The 18,018-nt window shown below is 44.9% G+C and overlaps 1 protein-coding gene across 4 annotated transcripts in view; it reads left to right on the top strand.

Annotated features, from left to right (window-relative positions):
* The first annotated feature begins 2,039 nt into the window (after window positions 1-2,039).
* The window catches only part of LOC115105770 (kinase suppressor of Ras 1-like), a 42,466-nt gene continuing 26,487 nt past the window's right edge, over window positions 2,040-18,018 (top strand). The window contains exons 1-4 of one of the 4 annotated variants that reach the window (XM_065007423.1): window positions 2,417-2,505; window positions 10,780-10,888; window positions 14,373-14,480; window positions 16,285-16,425. In XM_065007423.1, coding sequence (XP_064863495.1) covers window positions 14,439-14,480; window positions 16,285-16,425 — 183 coding nt within the window. In that variant the 5' untranslated portion in view covers window positions 2,417-2,505; window positions 10,780-10,888; window positions 14,373-14,438. Of the gene's footprint in view, window positions 2,506-10,779; window positions 10,889-10,910; window positions 12,015-14,372; window positions 14,481-14,804; window positions 15,122-16,284; window positions 16,426-18,018 lie in introns of those variants that run through there. The other 3 variants (XM_065007424.1, XM_065007422.1, XM_029628133.2) reach the window with 3 other exon arrangements.

Here is an 18,018-nt window from a genome sequence, read left to right as displayed (position 1 = left end):
AATCAATTAATTAAATACAGTTGGGAAAGAGGTAGTTGTTTGGGCTAAATTTTAGGTGGGCTATGTACAGGTGCAGTCATGCCTGGGTCTGGTCTCCCCCTCCCTGTCCAAGGATCGGGATGTTTAATGCCCCGTTTTACATAGACTGTTGTGTCTGAACTAGACATGTGAACATCACACTCAAGACTTGACAATCTAACTAACAATGTATAGTGTACTCGTTTGAATATCATCAATGCAATATAAAGGCCCTGTAAGGACAATGCAGACAGTGGTGGTACATTATGAATGCAGTTGTTTCAGTGCAGCAGTCCTTCCAGGCAGGCTGTTTTTAGCAGATTGATGTTTATTGTCATTAATTTTGTCCTGGAGGCAGAACTGAGTGATTTCCACTAGATGGGCCAGCTGTTAAGTCAAAGTTGTCTATATTGTAAAAAAATTATGAAAACAAAAATGTACTTTTGGTCTTAATTTAGGATTAGGGTTAGCAGTGTGGTTTGTGGGTTAAAATCAAATTTTAAGACTTTGTGGCTGTGCTAGATATTCATGACAATAAATGCCAACCTCTTGTGTTTTTAGGGAGCAGCACTCCCACTGTCTAACGTGACCCTCCCTGGTCTCATCCTCCCTCCTCAGACCTGCAGGGTTGGCTCAGGAGATTCCCTGGCATGAAAGGACACGCAATCAGATTGTCCACAATCCAATTTGATCTGATGCACTGCTTCCTGGGAGACTTGCCCCTAAGGTCTACACTAAAATGCAGCAGCCTGGCCGGCCAATGAGGCTGCAGTACAAACAGCTTAAGAGGCCGCTGGGCCGGGTGGCATGGCAAAGGATGTGTGTGTCTATCCTCAGTTTAGCAAGCCATGTCAACAAGCTGACAAGTGCCTTCTTCTCTCCCCCACTCGATTGCTCTCAGACTAAATTGTTGTAAGCGTTCCTGTAAATTAGTCCTTTCTGAATTTGGGGGAATTCTAACTTCATGAAATTGATTTGCTTGCCTTGATGCTCTCTGTGCCTTACACTTGGCAAGACTGTAACAAGCTCAGTCCAATACACAATAAAGAAGGGGAGTACGTTTCTGGAAATGGGACTTAGTCTTTGAGTGTGTAGGTGACGTAAAAGGCAGCATAGTCACCTGAGTCAAAGCCAGGACACACGTTGATGTCACTCAGTGTGTCTCTAGACTTCAGCATTGCTATGTGGCACTGAGCAAGAGGAGGGCAGTCACGTACCTCAAAGGTGAGAGTGGGACCTTGTTATCTGCATTTTAAGATATTACTTTAAAAAGATGGGGATCAGAATGTCTGCCTACTAATTAGTTAGTTGTATGGCAAAATATAATATTTTGTGCGATCTCTCTTGATGTACTGAGTGTGGAGTGAAGCATGCTCCTACAGGTGCTTTGCAGGACAGGGCTCACTCAGAAGGGCTTACATGCACCAGACTAGAAGCTCAAACTTCTCTGATCCTTAGCCTTGTATCCCCTCCATCTGTCATTATCTCTCTCGGCTCCTCGTGGTCTGAGTGCTGATGAGACCATCTCTCTTCCGGCCCTGTGGACAGGTAGCCTAGAGAGGATGTTAACATTACGGAGTAAACCCTGCACCCTGAGATGGGATGCAGACAGGACATGTGAGGAAAGCAAGGCCTTGCTCATAGTGCTGCGTCAGAGCCAGTAGAGGAGAGGAGGGAGGACTCCAGGGACACATCACATGTACTTACAGATCCAGAGTGAACAACGATCCACACTGATTCTCTCCACAATGCGGTTTGTTCTAATTCTGCAGTTTATAGCATGTCAAGTTCACAGGTTGTGGAGTATTGTGATATTGTTTGAATATGACTAGGTCTGGGAATTGCAGTGGATCTCGGCATCATCTCTTCTTATTCTCTGGAGCGACATATTTCAACTCAAGTTGATCGTGTGTGTGTGTGTGTGTGTGTGTGAGAGAGAGAGAGAGAGTGCGGTGCCTAGCCATGGTGAAGGACTTCGTTTCCCAAACTGCAACGCGTCCCATGATGTTTCCAACAGCTGACAGACGGTGAAAGCCTGGGCGAGAGCTGTCAGGGAGGGAGAGATCGGAGTCTCTCCGCGGAACGGGCAGAATACACAACCCGAGCACTGTTGGACTTTGGATTGCTTCGAACCAGGATATTGATATCGAGCCATTTTTATTGCTCTGTCCGAATTGAGACATTTGTTAAGTTCAATAATATTGCGTCGGTGGTGCATGTGCATTTGAACATTTACAGTTTGCATCTACCCCCTAAACCCGTGCCCAATGCCGAGGAATGGATAGTGTGTCTGAGAAAGGTGGAAAGATGGTCGAGAGTGATGAGCAGTCGGAGAGGGAAAGTGGCGGTGGCGCAGCGATGGCAGCTCTACACCAATGCGAACTCATCCAGAACATGATTGAAATCTCCATATCCAGTTTACAGGGGCTCCGGACGAAATGCGCCGCGTCCAACGACCTCACACAGCAAGAGATACGTACTTTAGAGGTAATTAACTTCTGAAAAAGGAGAAATACTGCGGTCCAAACTGCGGAGTCATGTCCAGCTCAGTTCTGGGCTGCAGCTCTTTGGTGTCTGTATGCGAGGCGCCCCATCAGTTTCCTTCTATTTTGCACAATACACTGCAGCTGTATTGCGCGATTCTATGCATGATTATTTAAAGAATAGTCCTATGTTTACACATAGTGTATACACTGACTTCCCACATAGGCTAGGCTATTTATATGCTATAAATAGACTTGTCACTGACGTTTATCTGGTTATTATTGTGACCTCTTTCTGTGAGTGAAATATTTGACTGGAACCCCGGATAATTTGCAGCAATCTAACGTTAGCTAATGGTGCATTTGAAATCAAACGGGCCAAATTCCTCACATCAATCTCATGATGTCATTGTCTTCCTATTTTTATTTTCATTATATTATTGGTCACTATTCCGCATTTCTACATCAGACAAGCCAAGTTTGGGTACAAGACAAAATGCAGAATTAAATGGCAGAGCATTTCTCGGCAATGGTAAACACCCCTCATGCCAATAATCCTAATCAATTCCCCGACCATAACTCTGAGCCAATTAAGACCAAGGTGTCGATATTGACAGTGTTCACTGCCTAATGCGTTCCCTGCACCTGTCTGTGGATCCAAATGTATTTCAGTCGTGTCGGGGATGACTTGGATAGCATGTGTAAACAATTCTGATGAACCAACCAGGGATTAAATTGTGCATAGGGTGATGGCCTACGTATAGGCTCCGGTCTTTAGGCCTATTATATGGTAGTGTGCACTAGTTTACTGTAGTATCCACTTGGAAAATATTATCGTATGAATAATAGAATAGGGAAATTGTATTATACAGCAATATCATGCTTGTGGGTTTAGATAGGTGAGAATACTGTCATGACATTGGTCCGGCCTGCATTCAGTCACCAACACACACAAATATATACTAAATAAATCTAGCCATACCCTGCATGCAAATTAAATTAAATACTGATATCAGTGACATATGCATAATCTAAACATCTGAATACGATTTTCAGGTTGGTGTTTGAATTTGAGGGAAGCACATGCTACTACTCTTCCACTCCACATTGAGATCACTTAATTGGTCAATTGCACAAAAGGTCCAAATCAAATTTGACTTCCACTTTTAACCCAACCCCTCTGAAAGACACGCATACACTAAGTGGCCAGTTTATTAGGTACACCACCTATTAACAAAAATGGTTCGCTCCTACAGACAGTGAATCACGTGGCCCTGGCTTTTTATATAATACAGGCAGACAGGCATCGAGACATTCAGTTACTGTTCAATTGAACGTTAGAATGGGCAAAACGAGTGACCTAAGCGACTTTGAGCGTGGTATGGTCGTCAGTGCCAGGCGTGGCAGTTCCAGTATCTTAGAAACGGCCGGCCTCCTGGGCTTTTCATGCACGACAGTGTCTAGGGTTCACCGAGAATGGTGGACAAACAAACAAACATCCAGTCAGCGGCAGTCCTGTGGACCAAAACAGCTTGTTGATGAGAGTTCGAAGGAGAATGGCATGAATCGTGCAACTAACATGCGGCCCACAAACAGACAAATACCGGCGCAGTAAAACAGTGGTGTCTTGGAACGCACAGCTCGTCGATCCTTGTCACGGATGGGCTATTGCAGCAGACGACCACACATTTTACCACTCCTATCAGCTAAAAACAAGAAGAAGCTCCAGTGGGCACGTGATCACAAACACTGGACAATTGAGGAGTGGAAAACATGGCCTGGTCCAACGAATCCCGGTTCCTGTGTGGCGTCATGCCGGAGTCCATGGCCCCATCCTACCTGTTGTCAACGGTACGAACTAGAGGTGGTGGTGTAATGGTATGGGGAATGTTTTCCTTACACATGTTAGGTCCCTTTACCAATTGGGCAATATTTCAATGCGATAGTCCCACTAAGCCCAAACCAGATGGGATATCATTTGTTTTTCAACAGGACAATGACTCAACACACCTCAAGGTTTTGTAAGGACTATTTGACCAAGAAGGAGGGTGATGGAGTGCTGCATCAAATGACCTGGCTTCCACAATCATCCGACCTCAACCCAATTGAGATGGTTTGGGATGAGTTGTACCACAGAGTGAAGGAAAAGCAGCCAACAAGTGCTCAGCATATGTGGGAACTCTTTCAAGACTGTTGGAAAAGCAATGCAGGTGAAGCTGGTTAAGAGAATTCCAAGAGTGTGCAAAGCTGTCATCAAGGCAAAGGGTGGCTACTTAGAAGAATCTCAAATCTGTTTTGATTTGTTTATCACTTTTTTGGTTACTACATGATTCCAAATGTGTTATTTCATAGTTTTGATGTCTTCACTATTATTCTACAATGTAGAAAATAGTCAAAATAAAGAGAAACCCTGGAATGGTGCTGGACATATACAGGTTTTTGGAGAATTGCGGGGGCTCTCACACTTGGCGCCTGGGGAGCTGTTGTCATGGGAGGTTGTGTGCCTTGCTCATGGGCGCAACGGCAGCCAACGGCATCTAGGATTTGATACCAGCAAATCTCTGTTTTTTTCCATTCTGGCTCGCATCTCTAACTGCTAAGCTACCTGCCGCTCCAGATGTTTTTGAATAGTGCATTTACTTTTCGTACTTCTTCAACATCTGAGTTGTTAAAAGGCTGGGTCTGTTTGAGTGGTTATTGGACTGAATAACTAGTTCTCATTAACCTGTTTCAGGACAAAGAAAGACCTCCAGTAAGTGTTATAAATAGAAAGCAATGAGTGGGTAATATATGCTTTCTACAGTAGGCTTATCACTGCACCACTCAAACTGCCACTTTCATTTCTTCCTTCACTCTGGGCCAGGCTTCCTGTTCATTCAGGATGTCCGTCTCCCCAGTATATTGGGCCACACTGGTAAGGGCTCATTATCGCTGAAGAAAAAGGACTTTAAAACCGGAAATGGTCATTCAGAAGCCACGTTCCTCCAGGCTGTACATGCCCTGATCCCATCTTCACACACACCCTGAACCAATCAAAGGTGGGGGTGCTGGAAGAATCTGGGTAGTATTACAGCACCAAACCTACGTGCTAGTTTTAGTCACCGTATTTCACAGGTACAAAAGCCATAATCATCTGGTTGAATCACACCCATCTGTTTGTATGAGAAGATTGTAGTGACAATTGGAACAGAGAGAGGGGCTGTTAACCACAAGTCCCCCGGATCTGTCTTGGACTTGACCATGAAATCCTAACTGGAAAAAATCTGACAAGCCTGTCTCAGCTTGACACTCCCAAAACGGATCATCAAGTGTTCCCATGAGTACCGTGTACGACAGCAGAGTGGAAAATATCAATTGTCAATACAGCTAAATGGCCTAACGGCTCAGTTAATTTGTGTGATGAATGAGAGAAGTGAATAGCGACGGGTGAAAGTGGCTGTCACACTTGTGGTGCTAAACAGGGGTGTCTCTCCCAGAGACCCGCACTTGAGCGCAATCAAGAGGCTTGAACTCACATTAGATTCTTACTGAAAGAGCTTTATTATGGCACTCCAACCATGGCTGTTTTTTTTTGCAGTGTGCCTTGCCGGTGAAAAGATAATGGTGCTTTGCTCTCCAAGTGGAGTACCGCAAGGTGGTGCTTCAGTTTTCACACACTAATCCCTGTCTGAAGCATGATATCCTCTCACACACCTGACCCATTTGTCTCTGTCTCCATGTTGGCCTATCCTTTGCCATGTCTCCCTGTCATTGTCTCTCTGTGGCTCTGAAGCAGTTTGTCTGACTGTTACACTTAAGCAGTAAATGACAGGAGAGGATTTCCTCTCCCAATAATCTTCTACCAAACAGCCTCAAGTGACAGAAAAGTATTCACACGTTTCTACATTTTGCTGTGTTACAAAGTGGGATTAAAATGGAGTTGTCTTTTTTTTGTCAACAATCTACACAAAATACTCATGTCAAAGTGGAAGACAATTCTGACATTTGTAGAAAATGTATGAAAAATAAAATACTAATATATCTTGATTACATAAGTATTCATATTCCTGAGTCAATACATGCTAGAATTACCTTGGGCAGCGATTACAGCTGTGAGTCTTTCTGGGTAAGTCTCTCTCTTTGCACACCTGAATTGTACAATATTTGCACATAATCCTTTTTAAAAATGTTCAACGTCTGTCAAGTTGGTTGTTGATCATTGCTAGACAGCCATTTTCAGTCTTGCCAAAGATTTTCAAGACGATTTAAGTCAAATCTGTAACTAGGCCACTCAGGAACATTCAATGTTGTCTTGGTAAGCAACTTCAGTGTATATTTGGCCTTGTGTTTTTGCTTGTTGTCCTGCTGAAAGGGGAATTTGTCTCCCAGTGTCTGTTGGAAAGCAGACTGAACCAGGTTTTCCTCTAGGACTTTGCCTGTGCTTGGCTCTATTCCTTGCCGATGACAAGCATACCCATAACATGATGCTTGAAAATACTAAGAGTGGTACTCAGCGATGTGTTGCATTTGCCCCAAACATAACACTCTGTATTCAGGACATAGTTCATTTTCTGTACAGGCTCCTTTCTATTCACTCTGTCATTTAGGTTAGTATTGTGGAGTAACTACAATGTTGTTCATCCATCCTCAGTTTTTGACTATCACAGCCATTAAGCTCTGTTTTAAAGTAGCCATTGGCCTCATGATGAAATCCCTGAGCGGTTTTCTTCCTCTCCGACAACTGAGTTAGGAAGGACACCTGTATCTTTGTAATGACTGGGTGTATTGATAATGAATAACTTCACCATGTTCAAAGGGATATACAATGTCTGCTTTTTTATTTCTACCCATAGGTGCTCTTCTTTGCGAGAATTTGGAAAACCAAGGCATTGGTTGAATCTGTGTTTGAAATTCACTGCTCGACTGAGGGACCTTACAGATAATCATGTGTTTAGCCTTATTTAGCCTTGCCATAACAAAGGGGTTGAATGCTTATTATTTCAGCTTTTCATTTTTAATTATAATTAGCTAAATTTTCTAAAAACATAATTCCACTTTGACATTATGACATTATTATGTGTAGGCCAGTGAAACCAAATCTCAATTTAATCAATTTTATATTCAGGCTATACAACAGAAATGTGAAAAAGTCAGGGGGTGTGAATACTTTCTGAAGACACTGTATGTACATGAAACGTTACTCTTAAAGAGCTTGAACAGAGTTGATAGCTTACCGGCTGTAGCTTATTAATGTCTATAGATATCCATTTTCATCAATGACTCTTTTGGATGAATGCATCTCCATGTTATGTGCAGATAATCCATCCCTGAGCCTACCTACCGATCAGCAGCGAGACATGCATCATTATCTGTTTTGTCTTCTCATGATGCTGGAAAGAGTTTTGCTCTGCAGCTTGTGGTGTAAGCTATTGTGGCTGTTTCTATATTTAGGCAACTTCTTCCTACGCATTTTCAGTGTTGGTTGTTAAGTAAGAAAAATCAAATGGCATGCTGGGAGGGGAGAGCAGGGAGGATAGGGGAGATCAAAGCAAATCAGCTGGGCTGCTTCGTTTGACCTGGCAACCGCTGTGTCTGTCAGAGGCCTAGGAGACGACCGGGGAGAATATGGCTTTCACCACAGAAGACACACAAGCAAATGATTGCAGCAATAACCACCTTATTTCTGTTTCCTATTTTACTATTGGTAAAGCAAACTGTGTAATCCAGCAGTCAGCTTGCATGGTGTGGAAATCGTGGTGGTTTTAGCCCAGCAGGCAGCCTTTGAGCTATTCTTAAACATTTGAGGATGCAGCGTTGCTCTTTGTCTGCTAATTCTGAGGTCTGCAGTATTTGTGTAATAGGAAAGGAGGATTTGCATGAAATGGCTCCTCAATGTATGGAGGGCTGTATGGGCTCCCTGAGTGGTGCAGCGGTCTAAGGCACTGCATCTCAGTGCTAGAGGCGTCACTACAGACCCTGGTTCGATCCCAGGCTGTATCACAACCGGCCATGATTGGGAGTCCCATAGGGCGCTGCAATTAGCCCAGCGTTGTACTGGTTAGGGGAGGGTTTGGCCCGGGTTTGGCCGTCATTGTAAAATAAGACTTTGTTCTTAACTGACTTGCCTAGTTAAATAAAGGGTGAATACATTTTAAAGTGGGCTGCAAGGGGTTTCTATGCCCAATTCAAACACGCTTCCTTCCTTTCTTTTATCCTTCCTTCCTTGAAGTGGAAACCTGATATGACATTATTAGATTTGGTGAGAGCATTCATTATTTCCAGATCGCATGTATTATATTTGAAGAGCAGTTGCTCCTATACCTGTGCAATAACACTGTAGTTGCGTTGTAATTGCTTACTAACAGCCTTTAGAGATATTATTACTCACGTGCACTAAGGAACAGTCCCTGTTCCTCGTTCTTGTGAGAAGGGTTTTATATATGTTTCTCAATTGAATTCAGTTTAATCTCAATTCCAAAATTCTGTGCAGCACAAAAGAGAATTAGGAGGCCCGATTTAGGGAATGATACAACACCAACTCAAACTCTGACTCTAAGTTCTATGGGAATTGCCTGGTTAGATAATAATGCATGTTTGGTTTCAAGTGTAACTCAGGGGAAGACAGTCATTAGCCCGCCCCCGTGCTGTTCTAACTCACTCATGTCAATGTGTAGCCCATAACACTGCACAATGATCTTCTAATTGATGTGATGAGGCTACAATTGATTCAGGGGCTTGATGCAAATGCAATCCCTAGGTTGTGCTATTGTGTTGTATTTCCTGAGACGCCTACATGTAGCCTATGCCAGGAGATAACATGCAAAAACCTCTCCAGCACTCTAGTATCAGGCATTTGAGAAATGGCTCCCAGAATAGAGCTGTGTGCCACTGACTGGTGTAGGTTATCATACTGCAGTTCTAGATACCTGCACTTACAGTACATCACTTTTAATGATATTGTGTCTTTCTCTATACTGTACACACTCTTAACTGCACAGACCTTTTAAGAACTGTTAAGAAGTGTGTGTACATGATGTTTTCAATGCACGTGTGTGTGTGTGTGTGTGTGTGTGTAGTCCATGTGTTGGCCAGGGTTGTGTTGTAGGGGAGCTGGGGCGGTGGCTGGAGCAGGCCAGGGACTGACCTAAAACATAAGGACAGAGGATTAGTGGCAGCAGCCAGTCCCCAAGCCCCTTCCCCTCCCTGTGGGGTCAGTCAGCCCAAGTGATGACAGAGGGGCCAGCGCAGCGGGCCATTGTCTCTGATAGTCACCCAGGGCAATGGGCGCACAGCCCTGTCACATAGCCCTCGTGTCACGTGACCCTCCCTCCCTGCCCCACCCGTAACTGTGCCTCTGTCCATCGTGTCACCATGGTGGTGGACGTGGGTGATTTGTGGCACCTTCATTTTATTACCTGGGGGCTGCTTAATATGCGGCCACACGTTACAGCTGTTTGTTAACATTTAAGGCCCAATACAAAGGCCTTAATGTTCCATGATCATTATCTCCCAAATCACAGTGCTGCGTCTACCCTGAGCCCAGTGCACACGGTGACACTGACTGGGCGCCCACATTTTATTAACACCACCATGGACAGCATGGGGCCAGCAGATAAGGACAGATGAGGCTATAAGTGTAAAGACAATCCACAACAAAGCTTTCACATGGTCCTGTGTGCTTGATGGTGATACTATTGTGTCCTGATGTGTTCTTGTGCCTCCTTCTGTTATAAAGACAGATACAACAAAAACATGTTGGAAGAGACACAATTAAACACTTACACATTTATTTTGCATCTTTAAAATGTGTGGCTTCTGGGGGGGAAGATTCTGAACACTGACCACAGACGGTAGATGCCTTAACTGCTGTACAGTTCTGAGGGAACCAAAGGATAATGATACGTAATACAGGTAACAATAGAAACTGCTAAGAGTCGTGGAAGTCTTCTTTTACCACCGATGACTCCAAATGTTTTAGCTCTGAGAAATCTGTTGTTACCTTCTCAATAGTCTAAGTTCTGTTTCCCGGGGGGGGGAATAAATATTGCACAATTCTCCTGCAGAGAGGCATTGATGTCATTGGCAAAGACATTGATGTAAGGCTGTCATCCAACGTTTATTAGAGTACAAGACGGTTTAGCTGAATTTGGAGGAAACAAGTGGAACAGTAGGACCTGTGGTCAGACCGGTGTTCTGGTGTCTTTCTGGCTGCTCTCTGGTGATTTGGTTCATATTGTCTGTCACTCATCTCCTCAAGGCACTAAAGCATTTCCATGGTGTTGTTTATCTCCATTTTCAGACTAACAGGTGGGATCTGGGGCTAGTCAGACCACCTCATCCCCCACCAGAGTCCATCCTCCTTGACTGATCACAAGACTGACTGGAGAATCTGTCTCTAAATCTAACTGGTACATTTTGAATCCCAATAAGTTACTCAGTAATACAACCCTATTTGAACATATATCTGTAGAATGGTGCAACGCTACTCCAGCTTTTTGTCTTTCTATAGGAATTGAGCTGTCATTCAGATGTTACCTAAAAATCTAATCGCATGAAACTGCAGTTGTCTCTAGTCTGAGGTGTAATTTGAATGGATATGTGTCTGACCCTCTGTGTTTCATGTCTATGGGAAAATCCCACTCTACAAAATGCTGCTGACGACTCTGGAGTGAGGTTGCTAGGTAACATGACGTCACTCTGGCACCAGTGTATTGTTCACTGTGCTGCCTGCGTGATCCCCATCTACCTGTGTGTGGGTGAATGTGTGGTGCTCGTGACAGGTGTCTCTGGTGCCCAACTACACAACGTCATGTTCCACAATGAGCCTGCTGTCTCTGCAACTCACAGTTGAACGAATAGAAGGGAAACCGTTAATAAAATATATGACTCGGGTATTCGAACCGGCGACTTTTTGGTTACTGGCCCAACACTTTAACTGCTAGGCTACCTGCCGCCCTACTCACTCCTGTACTACTGTTGTACCTCATGTTTCATGACCGTTCCAGATATACTGAGAGAAGTGCTGACCGAAGTCTACTTAATAATGCAGTCTCATTCCTGCTCTGTGGAAAAGTAATATTGAGCTTAAAAACGAAAGGAAGACCCACAGATACAATAAAGAGAGCTAGTTGTCGGGAAGAAGAAGCTTACTGGCTCTCTTGTCAACCCACAGCATGAGCTCTTCTAATTGGCTAACCTCGAAGGTCAAATGCTTGCACCTAGAACAATGGTCACAGTCCAGATACATTGGTTCAGTATAAAAAGTTGAATGGGCATAGTAACATATATGAATAGGGTTCCCTTTAAGCAGTCCTTTCAGACAGTCTATATTTGAAGTGATTCAGTGATTCAGTGGTCATGGTACTATTGAGGCTTCAATGAGTCTAGTCACAAAGAATATCCTGCTTCCCATTCATATATGGCCTTCTGTCTCTTTTTCCTTTGCGGTGCCTGAGTTCGTTGCTTCTAAAGATCATATCAAGTTCTCTTCAAGTCAACTCCCCTTACCACTGTTACGGCTGTTGGTGGAAGAAGGTGAGGACCAAAGCGCAGCGTGGTTTGTGTTCATGATTCTATTTATTTAAACTCAGAGCACAAAATAACAAAGAGAATGAAACAAAACCGAAACAGTTCTGTAAGGTGACGAAAAACACTAAACAGAAAATAATCACCCACAAAACACAGGTGAGAAAAGGCTACCTAAGTATGATTCTCAATCAGAGACAACGAACGGCACCTGCCTCTGATTGAGAACCATACCAGGCCAAACACAAAACCACAAAATAGAAAAAATAAATTAGACTACCCACCCCAACTCACGCCCTGACCAACCAAAAACAAGACATAACAAAATAACTAATGTCAGAACGTGACAACCACACTTTTTCAGTTCATTGAAATACCAAATAGGCCGGGTTTCTTTCTCCCAGTCACATGACCAGGGCAAGAATGGAAATTGAGCTTATTGAGGAGGGCAATCTTTGCACTCAGTACAATTTAGAGCTTGGCAATTGGCAGCCGATGAGCTGGAGTGGTCTATGGAGAGCCCCTTAGCCCGGGGTGAGGTGTTAATATGTGCCCCGTCCTCACCAACACCTGATCTGACCCCTCCTTAGGTCCTCATCCAGATGCCCTCTCTCCTTTTCTCTCTTCATCTATGCTCTCTCGGTCTCTCTCCCACTATACTCTCTCTTCCTCTATGCTCTCTCTCTCTTCCTCTATGCTCTCTCTCTCTCTTCCTCTATGCTCTCTCTCTCCCTCTATGCTCGCTCTCTCTCTCTCCCACTATACTCTCTCTTCCTCTATGCTCTCTCTTTCTTCCTCTATGCTCTCTCTCTCTCTTCCTCTATGCTCTCTCTCTCCCTCTATGCTCTCTCTCTCTCTTCCTCTATGCTCTCTCTCTCCCTCTATGCTCTCTCTCTCTTCCTCTATGCTCTCTCTCTCTCTACCTCTATGCTCTCTCTCTCTCTTCCTCTATGCTCTCTCTCTCTCTCTCTCTCTTCCTCTATGCTCTCTCTCCCTCTATGCTCTCTCTCTCCCGCTATGCTATCTCTCTCTCTTCCTCTATGCTCTCTCTCTCTCTCTCTCTCTCTCTCTCTCCCTCTGCTCTCTCTCTTCCTCTATGCTCTCTCTCTCTCTCTCTCTCTCTCTCTCTCTTCCTCTATGCTCTCTCTCTCTCTTCCTCTATGCTCTCTCGGTCTCTCTCCCACTATACTCTCTCTTCCTCTATGCTCTCTCTCTCTCTCTCTCTCTCTCCCTCTGCTCTCTCTCTCTTCCTCTATGCTCTCTCTCTCTCTTCCTCTATGCTCTCTCGGTCTCTCTCCCACTATACTCTCTCTTCCTCTATGCTCTCTCTCTCTCTTCCTCTATGCTCTCTCTCTCTTCCTCTATGCTCTCTCTCTCCCGCTATGCTCTCTCTCTCTCTTCTTCTATGCTCTCTCTCTTCCTCTATGCTCTCTCTCTCTCTGCCTCTATGCTCTCTCTCTCTCTTCCTCTATGCTCTCTCTCTCTCTTCCTCTATGCTCTCTCTCTCTTCCTCTATGCTCTCTCTCTCTCTTCCTCTATGCTCTCTCTCTCTCCTCTATGGTCTCTCTCTCTCTCTCTCTCCCTCTATGCTCGCTCTCTCTCCCGCTATGCTATCTCTCTCTCTTCCTCTATGCTCTCTCTCTCTTCCTCTATGCTCTCTCTCTCTCTTCCTCTATGCTCTCTCTCTCCCTCTATGCTATCTCTCTCCCGCTATGCTCTCTCTCTCTCCCTCTGCTCTCTCTCTTCCTCTATGCTCTCTCTCTCTCTCTCTCTCTCTCTCTCCCGCCTGCAGTGGAGAGGCTTTTGTTAACGGCTGCCGCCGAGCCAAGCTGCCTCTTACATCCCAAGGCCACATTTTCTCTTGCCGAATAGTGTGGCTGAGCATGTTTCTGAGCGGTGTGTACTACAAGAGTGTGTGTGTGAGTGAATGAGCTAAAAAAAAAAGGCATGTTTTGCTCATTGTTACTCCGGCTCTTGAGATGTGACTGGTAGGTAGAGTGGAGTGATACCTGGTGGTGCCATGCCGCGTGGTGCTGCTTGCAGCCTGCTGTAATGGACACTCAGATGGAAAGCGAGATAAGGAGACGGTATACGCTCAGTTGAGAAGGCCAGTGCAAACTAATACCATAGTGCTGTGAGATTTACTCATAGGACCACTGTATCTGGTAGTGGCCTGGGAAGGCTGGGACAGGGGGTGGAGCCTGCTGTGTCCTTATAATGTTGCTATATTAATGTCGTGGTAATGCTCTAGTTTAGAATTCTCTGCACAAGTTCTAAATCACACACCACTGTATGTTCAGACTGTTGTCATTAACTTAACAGGTCTCTCATCTCTTTTCTTTTTCCACTGTCATGTCCCATACAAAGACTTGATATTCCAGTGTTCATTTGCACAATCACCACCAGGGCAGCAGTGTCAGGTGTGCTGTTTGGATGGTACACAGCAGTGATGTATATCAGTACATCCGATATCAGGTGAGGGGGCATGTCACTGGTGGTGGTGGTGGTGGTGGTGGGGGGGGCTTGGCGTATCAGTGACTAAGGCTTCAGTCATTAAAGTGCTGATTAGCAGACATAGGTGGCGGAGGGCTGGGGGGGTGGCGGCAAGGTTGGGGTGTGTGTGTGTGTGAGTGAGTGAAAAGGGTGACTGGCTTTATGGTCAGCAGCTGCATGGTAACAGGGTGTGCTGTGCGTCAGCGAGCCGCTCCCCTGGGCACTGGTGAAAGGGCCATCTCAGCGGGTGAGCCCTCCTCCCTGATGTCAGCAGCACAGGCCTCATCCTTTCTCCTCTCCCCTCAGGCTGCACTGCTCCCTGTGTCATCACCAGCCACCACAACACAGTGCTGCCACAACCTGTTCTCAGAGAGGGAGGGAAAAGGAGAGGGAGAGAACGAGAGGAGGAAAGACAAAGAGAAGGGGACAAGAGACGTAGAAAGACCGAGAGATAAGCAAGTTGGAGGGGGTTGTGAGGGGCAGATCCTCACCCCTAACTGCCGGTCTCTCAGTGTCCAGTCTGCCGCTCTGCAACTTCCTCTCTGCAGAGCTGGAAAATGAATCGTGGTAGCCAGCGCTCTGTTTGTTTGTCGAGGATCATGTGCTTTCACACATTCTGCAATGTAAGCGTCCTCCCTGTTTATGTTTATTATGTGAACAGCCTATTATGTATTTCAATATAAAACATGGACCCCGCGGTCCTGACAGACAGATGAAAGAACAATGTGATACCTGCGTCAGCACCTAGAAAACCCAAAGCCCATGGGGGGGGATTTCTTTATGTGAGGGTTGAGAGGCAGTCTGCTAGCCTCACTGTGAACTTTGTGTCTCCCAGGACTGTGATGTCACTGTTCTCCTGCTTTCAGCCGCTGCAATGTTCAAATGACACTTGGTTGCCATGCCAGCGGTGCAGACACCCTCATGAGAAGGCCAGCTCGCTGTTCCCTTCCATATAATAACAGCTATTTATATCTATTTGACAGCCCTGCTTTTCTGACTGCCTGTGTGGGAACATGGATGGTGGAGAAACGCCACGTTGTGGAATGAATAAATGTGTCTGCGTGATTGGAGTAATTTGTTTCAGATTGGCCTCTCCTCATGTCCTGGGAGAAAGCTCCAGAAGGATGGTGTGTGTCTGTGTGTGTCTGGTGCTGGTTCATCTCCCCAGTGTTCTACCACAGTCCACACATAAAAGAGAACGGCACGCTCCCTCGTTGTCTCTGGGGCAGCCATGTTTGTTTTATAGGATTCATTTTTTTGTCCTTATTTCCAATATTTGACAAGGGGCTTTGCATCTGCTAAATCTCCAGCATAGAGCCCATGCTATAAACATGACTTGACATTGTCAGTGGCCGTCTTATTCTGGCTTTCATTAACCAGTTAATATGTACACTGTCTGGTAGGTCTTCTGTTTAGTTAATCAGTTATGCAAGGAATAGTTATGGAAGTATGACGCACAAAGAATAATTCGGCATCATTTAATCAGAGCAAAAGGAATGATTAACATTTCAATGAATGTATCCCTGGTATTTAATGTTTACTATGTACTATTTCTGCAAAGAACGATTGTGTATTCACATTTTGCATACCATCATTTCTGTAGTTATGTCCAATGGGCTCATGGCTTTTTTCAATTCACCTATATTTCCCTGTCACACTAAACTACACACTCGACAACACAGTGAAGAGTTGCAGGTATCCTGCAGGCCAGAACGGGTATTCTAAATCATCACACTCACCTGCCCCTCCTTTCTCTGTTGGTGCTTGTTTCTGTTTCCCCCTGCAGGTGAAGCTGATGAAGTACATTTGTAAGCAGCTGCAGTGTAAGCAGAAAGTGCCGGAGACAGAGAGGCCTCAGGCCTTGGACAGCTACCCACGGCTGGGGGACTGGCTGCGCACCGTCAACCTGAGACCTGAGCTCATAGAGGTAGGTTCTAGAAGTGTGCGTGTGTGTGTGTGTGCCACTGTCTGTCTGTCTGCATGTTGGTGCAAATGTAAGTATGTGTACAGGGCTTATTTTGTAATGACAGACTCTGATAAACCCCTTCCTTTCTTTTCATAGAGCACTAATGTTTAGGTCTGATCAATTCTAGCAGTATTTTGCAATAAAATGTGTTGGTTGAATGCTGTATGGGGAATTACAGTGGGGCAAAAAAGTATTTAGTCAGCCACCAATTGTGCAAGTTCTCCCACTTAAAAAGATGAGAGAGGCCTGTAATTTTCATCATAGGTACACTTCAACTATGACAGACAAAATGAGAAGAAAAAAAATCCATAAAATCACATTGTAGGATTTTTAATGAATTTATTTGCAAATGATGGTGGAAAATAAGTATTTGGTCAATAACAAAAGTTTATCTCAATACTTTGTTATATACCCTTTGTTGGCAATGACAGAGGTCAAACGTTTTCTGTAAGTCTTCACAAGGTTTTCACACACTGTTGCTAGTATTTTGGCCCATTCCTCCATGCAGATCTCCTCTAGAGCAGTGATGTTTTGGGGCTGTTGCTGGGCAACACAGACTTTCAACTCCCTCCAAAGATTTTCTATGGGGTTGAGATCTGGAGACTGGCTAGGCCACTCCAGGACCTTGATATGCTTCTTACGAAGCCACTCCTTCGTTGCCCGGGCGGTGTGTTTGTGATCATTGTCATGCTGAAAGACCCAGCCACGTTTCATCTTCAATGCCCTTGCTGATGGAAGGAGGTTTTCACTCAAAATCTCACGATACATGGCCACCTTCATTCTTTCCTTTACACGGATCAGTCGTCCTGGTCCCTTTGCAGAAAAACATCCCCAAAGCATGATGTTTCCACCCCCATGCTTCACAGTAGGTATGGTGTTTTTTGGATGCAACTCAGCATTCTTTGTCCTCCAAACACGACGAGTTGAGTTTTTACCAAAAGTTATATTTTGGTTTCATCTGACCAGATGACATTCTCCCAATCTTCTTCTGGATCATCCAAATGCTCTCTAGCAAACTTCAGACGGGCCTGGACATGTACTGGCTTCGGCAGGGGGACACGTCTGGCACTGCAGGATTTGAGTCCCTGGCGGCGTAGTGTGTTACTGATGGTAGGCTTTGTTACTTTGGTCCCAGCTCTCTGCAGGTCATTCACTAGGTCCCCCCGTGTGGTTCTGGGATTTTTGCTCACCATTCTGACCCCACGGCGTGAGATCTTGCGTGGAGCCCCAGATCGAGGGAGATTATCAGTGGTCTTGTATGTCTTCCATTTCCTAATAATTGCTCTCACAGTTGATTTCTTCAAACCAAGCTGCTTACGTATTGCAGATTCAGTCTTCCCAGCCTGGTGCAGGTCTTTTTGTTTCTGGTGTCCTTTCTGGTGTCCTTTGACAGCTCTTTGGTCTTGGCCATAATGGAGTTTGGAGTGTGACTGTTTGAGGTTGTGGACAGGTGTCTTTTATACTGATAACAAGTTCAAACAGGTGCCATTAATACAGGTAACGAGTGGAGGACAGAGGAGCCTCTTAAAGAAGAAGTTACAGGTCTGTGAGAGC

Source organism: Oncorhynchus nerka, linkage group LG22, assembly GCF_034236695.1.
Source record: "Oncorhynchus nerka isolate Pitt River linkage group LG22, Oner_Uvic_2.0, whole genome shotgun sequence".
NCBI lineage: Eukaryota > Metazoa > Chordata > Actinopteri > Salmoniformes > Salmonidae > Oncorhynchus > Oncorhynchus nerka.
The sequence above is the reverse complement of the archived record's forward strand: the minus strand, read 5'-3'. Positions and strand labels throughout refer to the sequence as shown.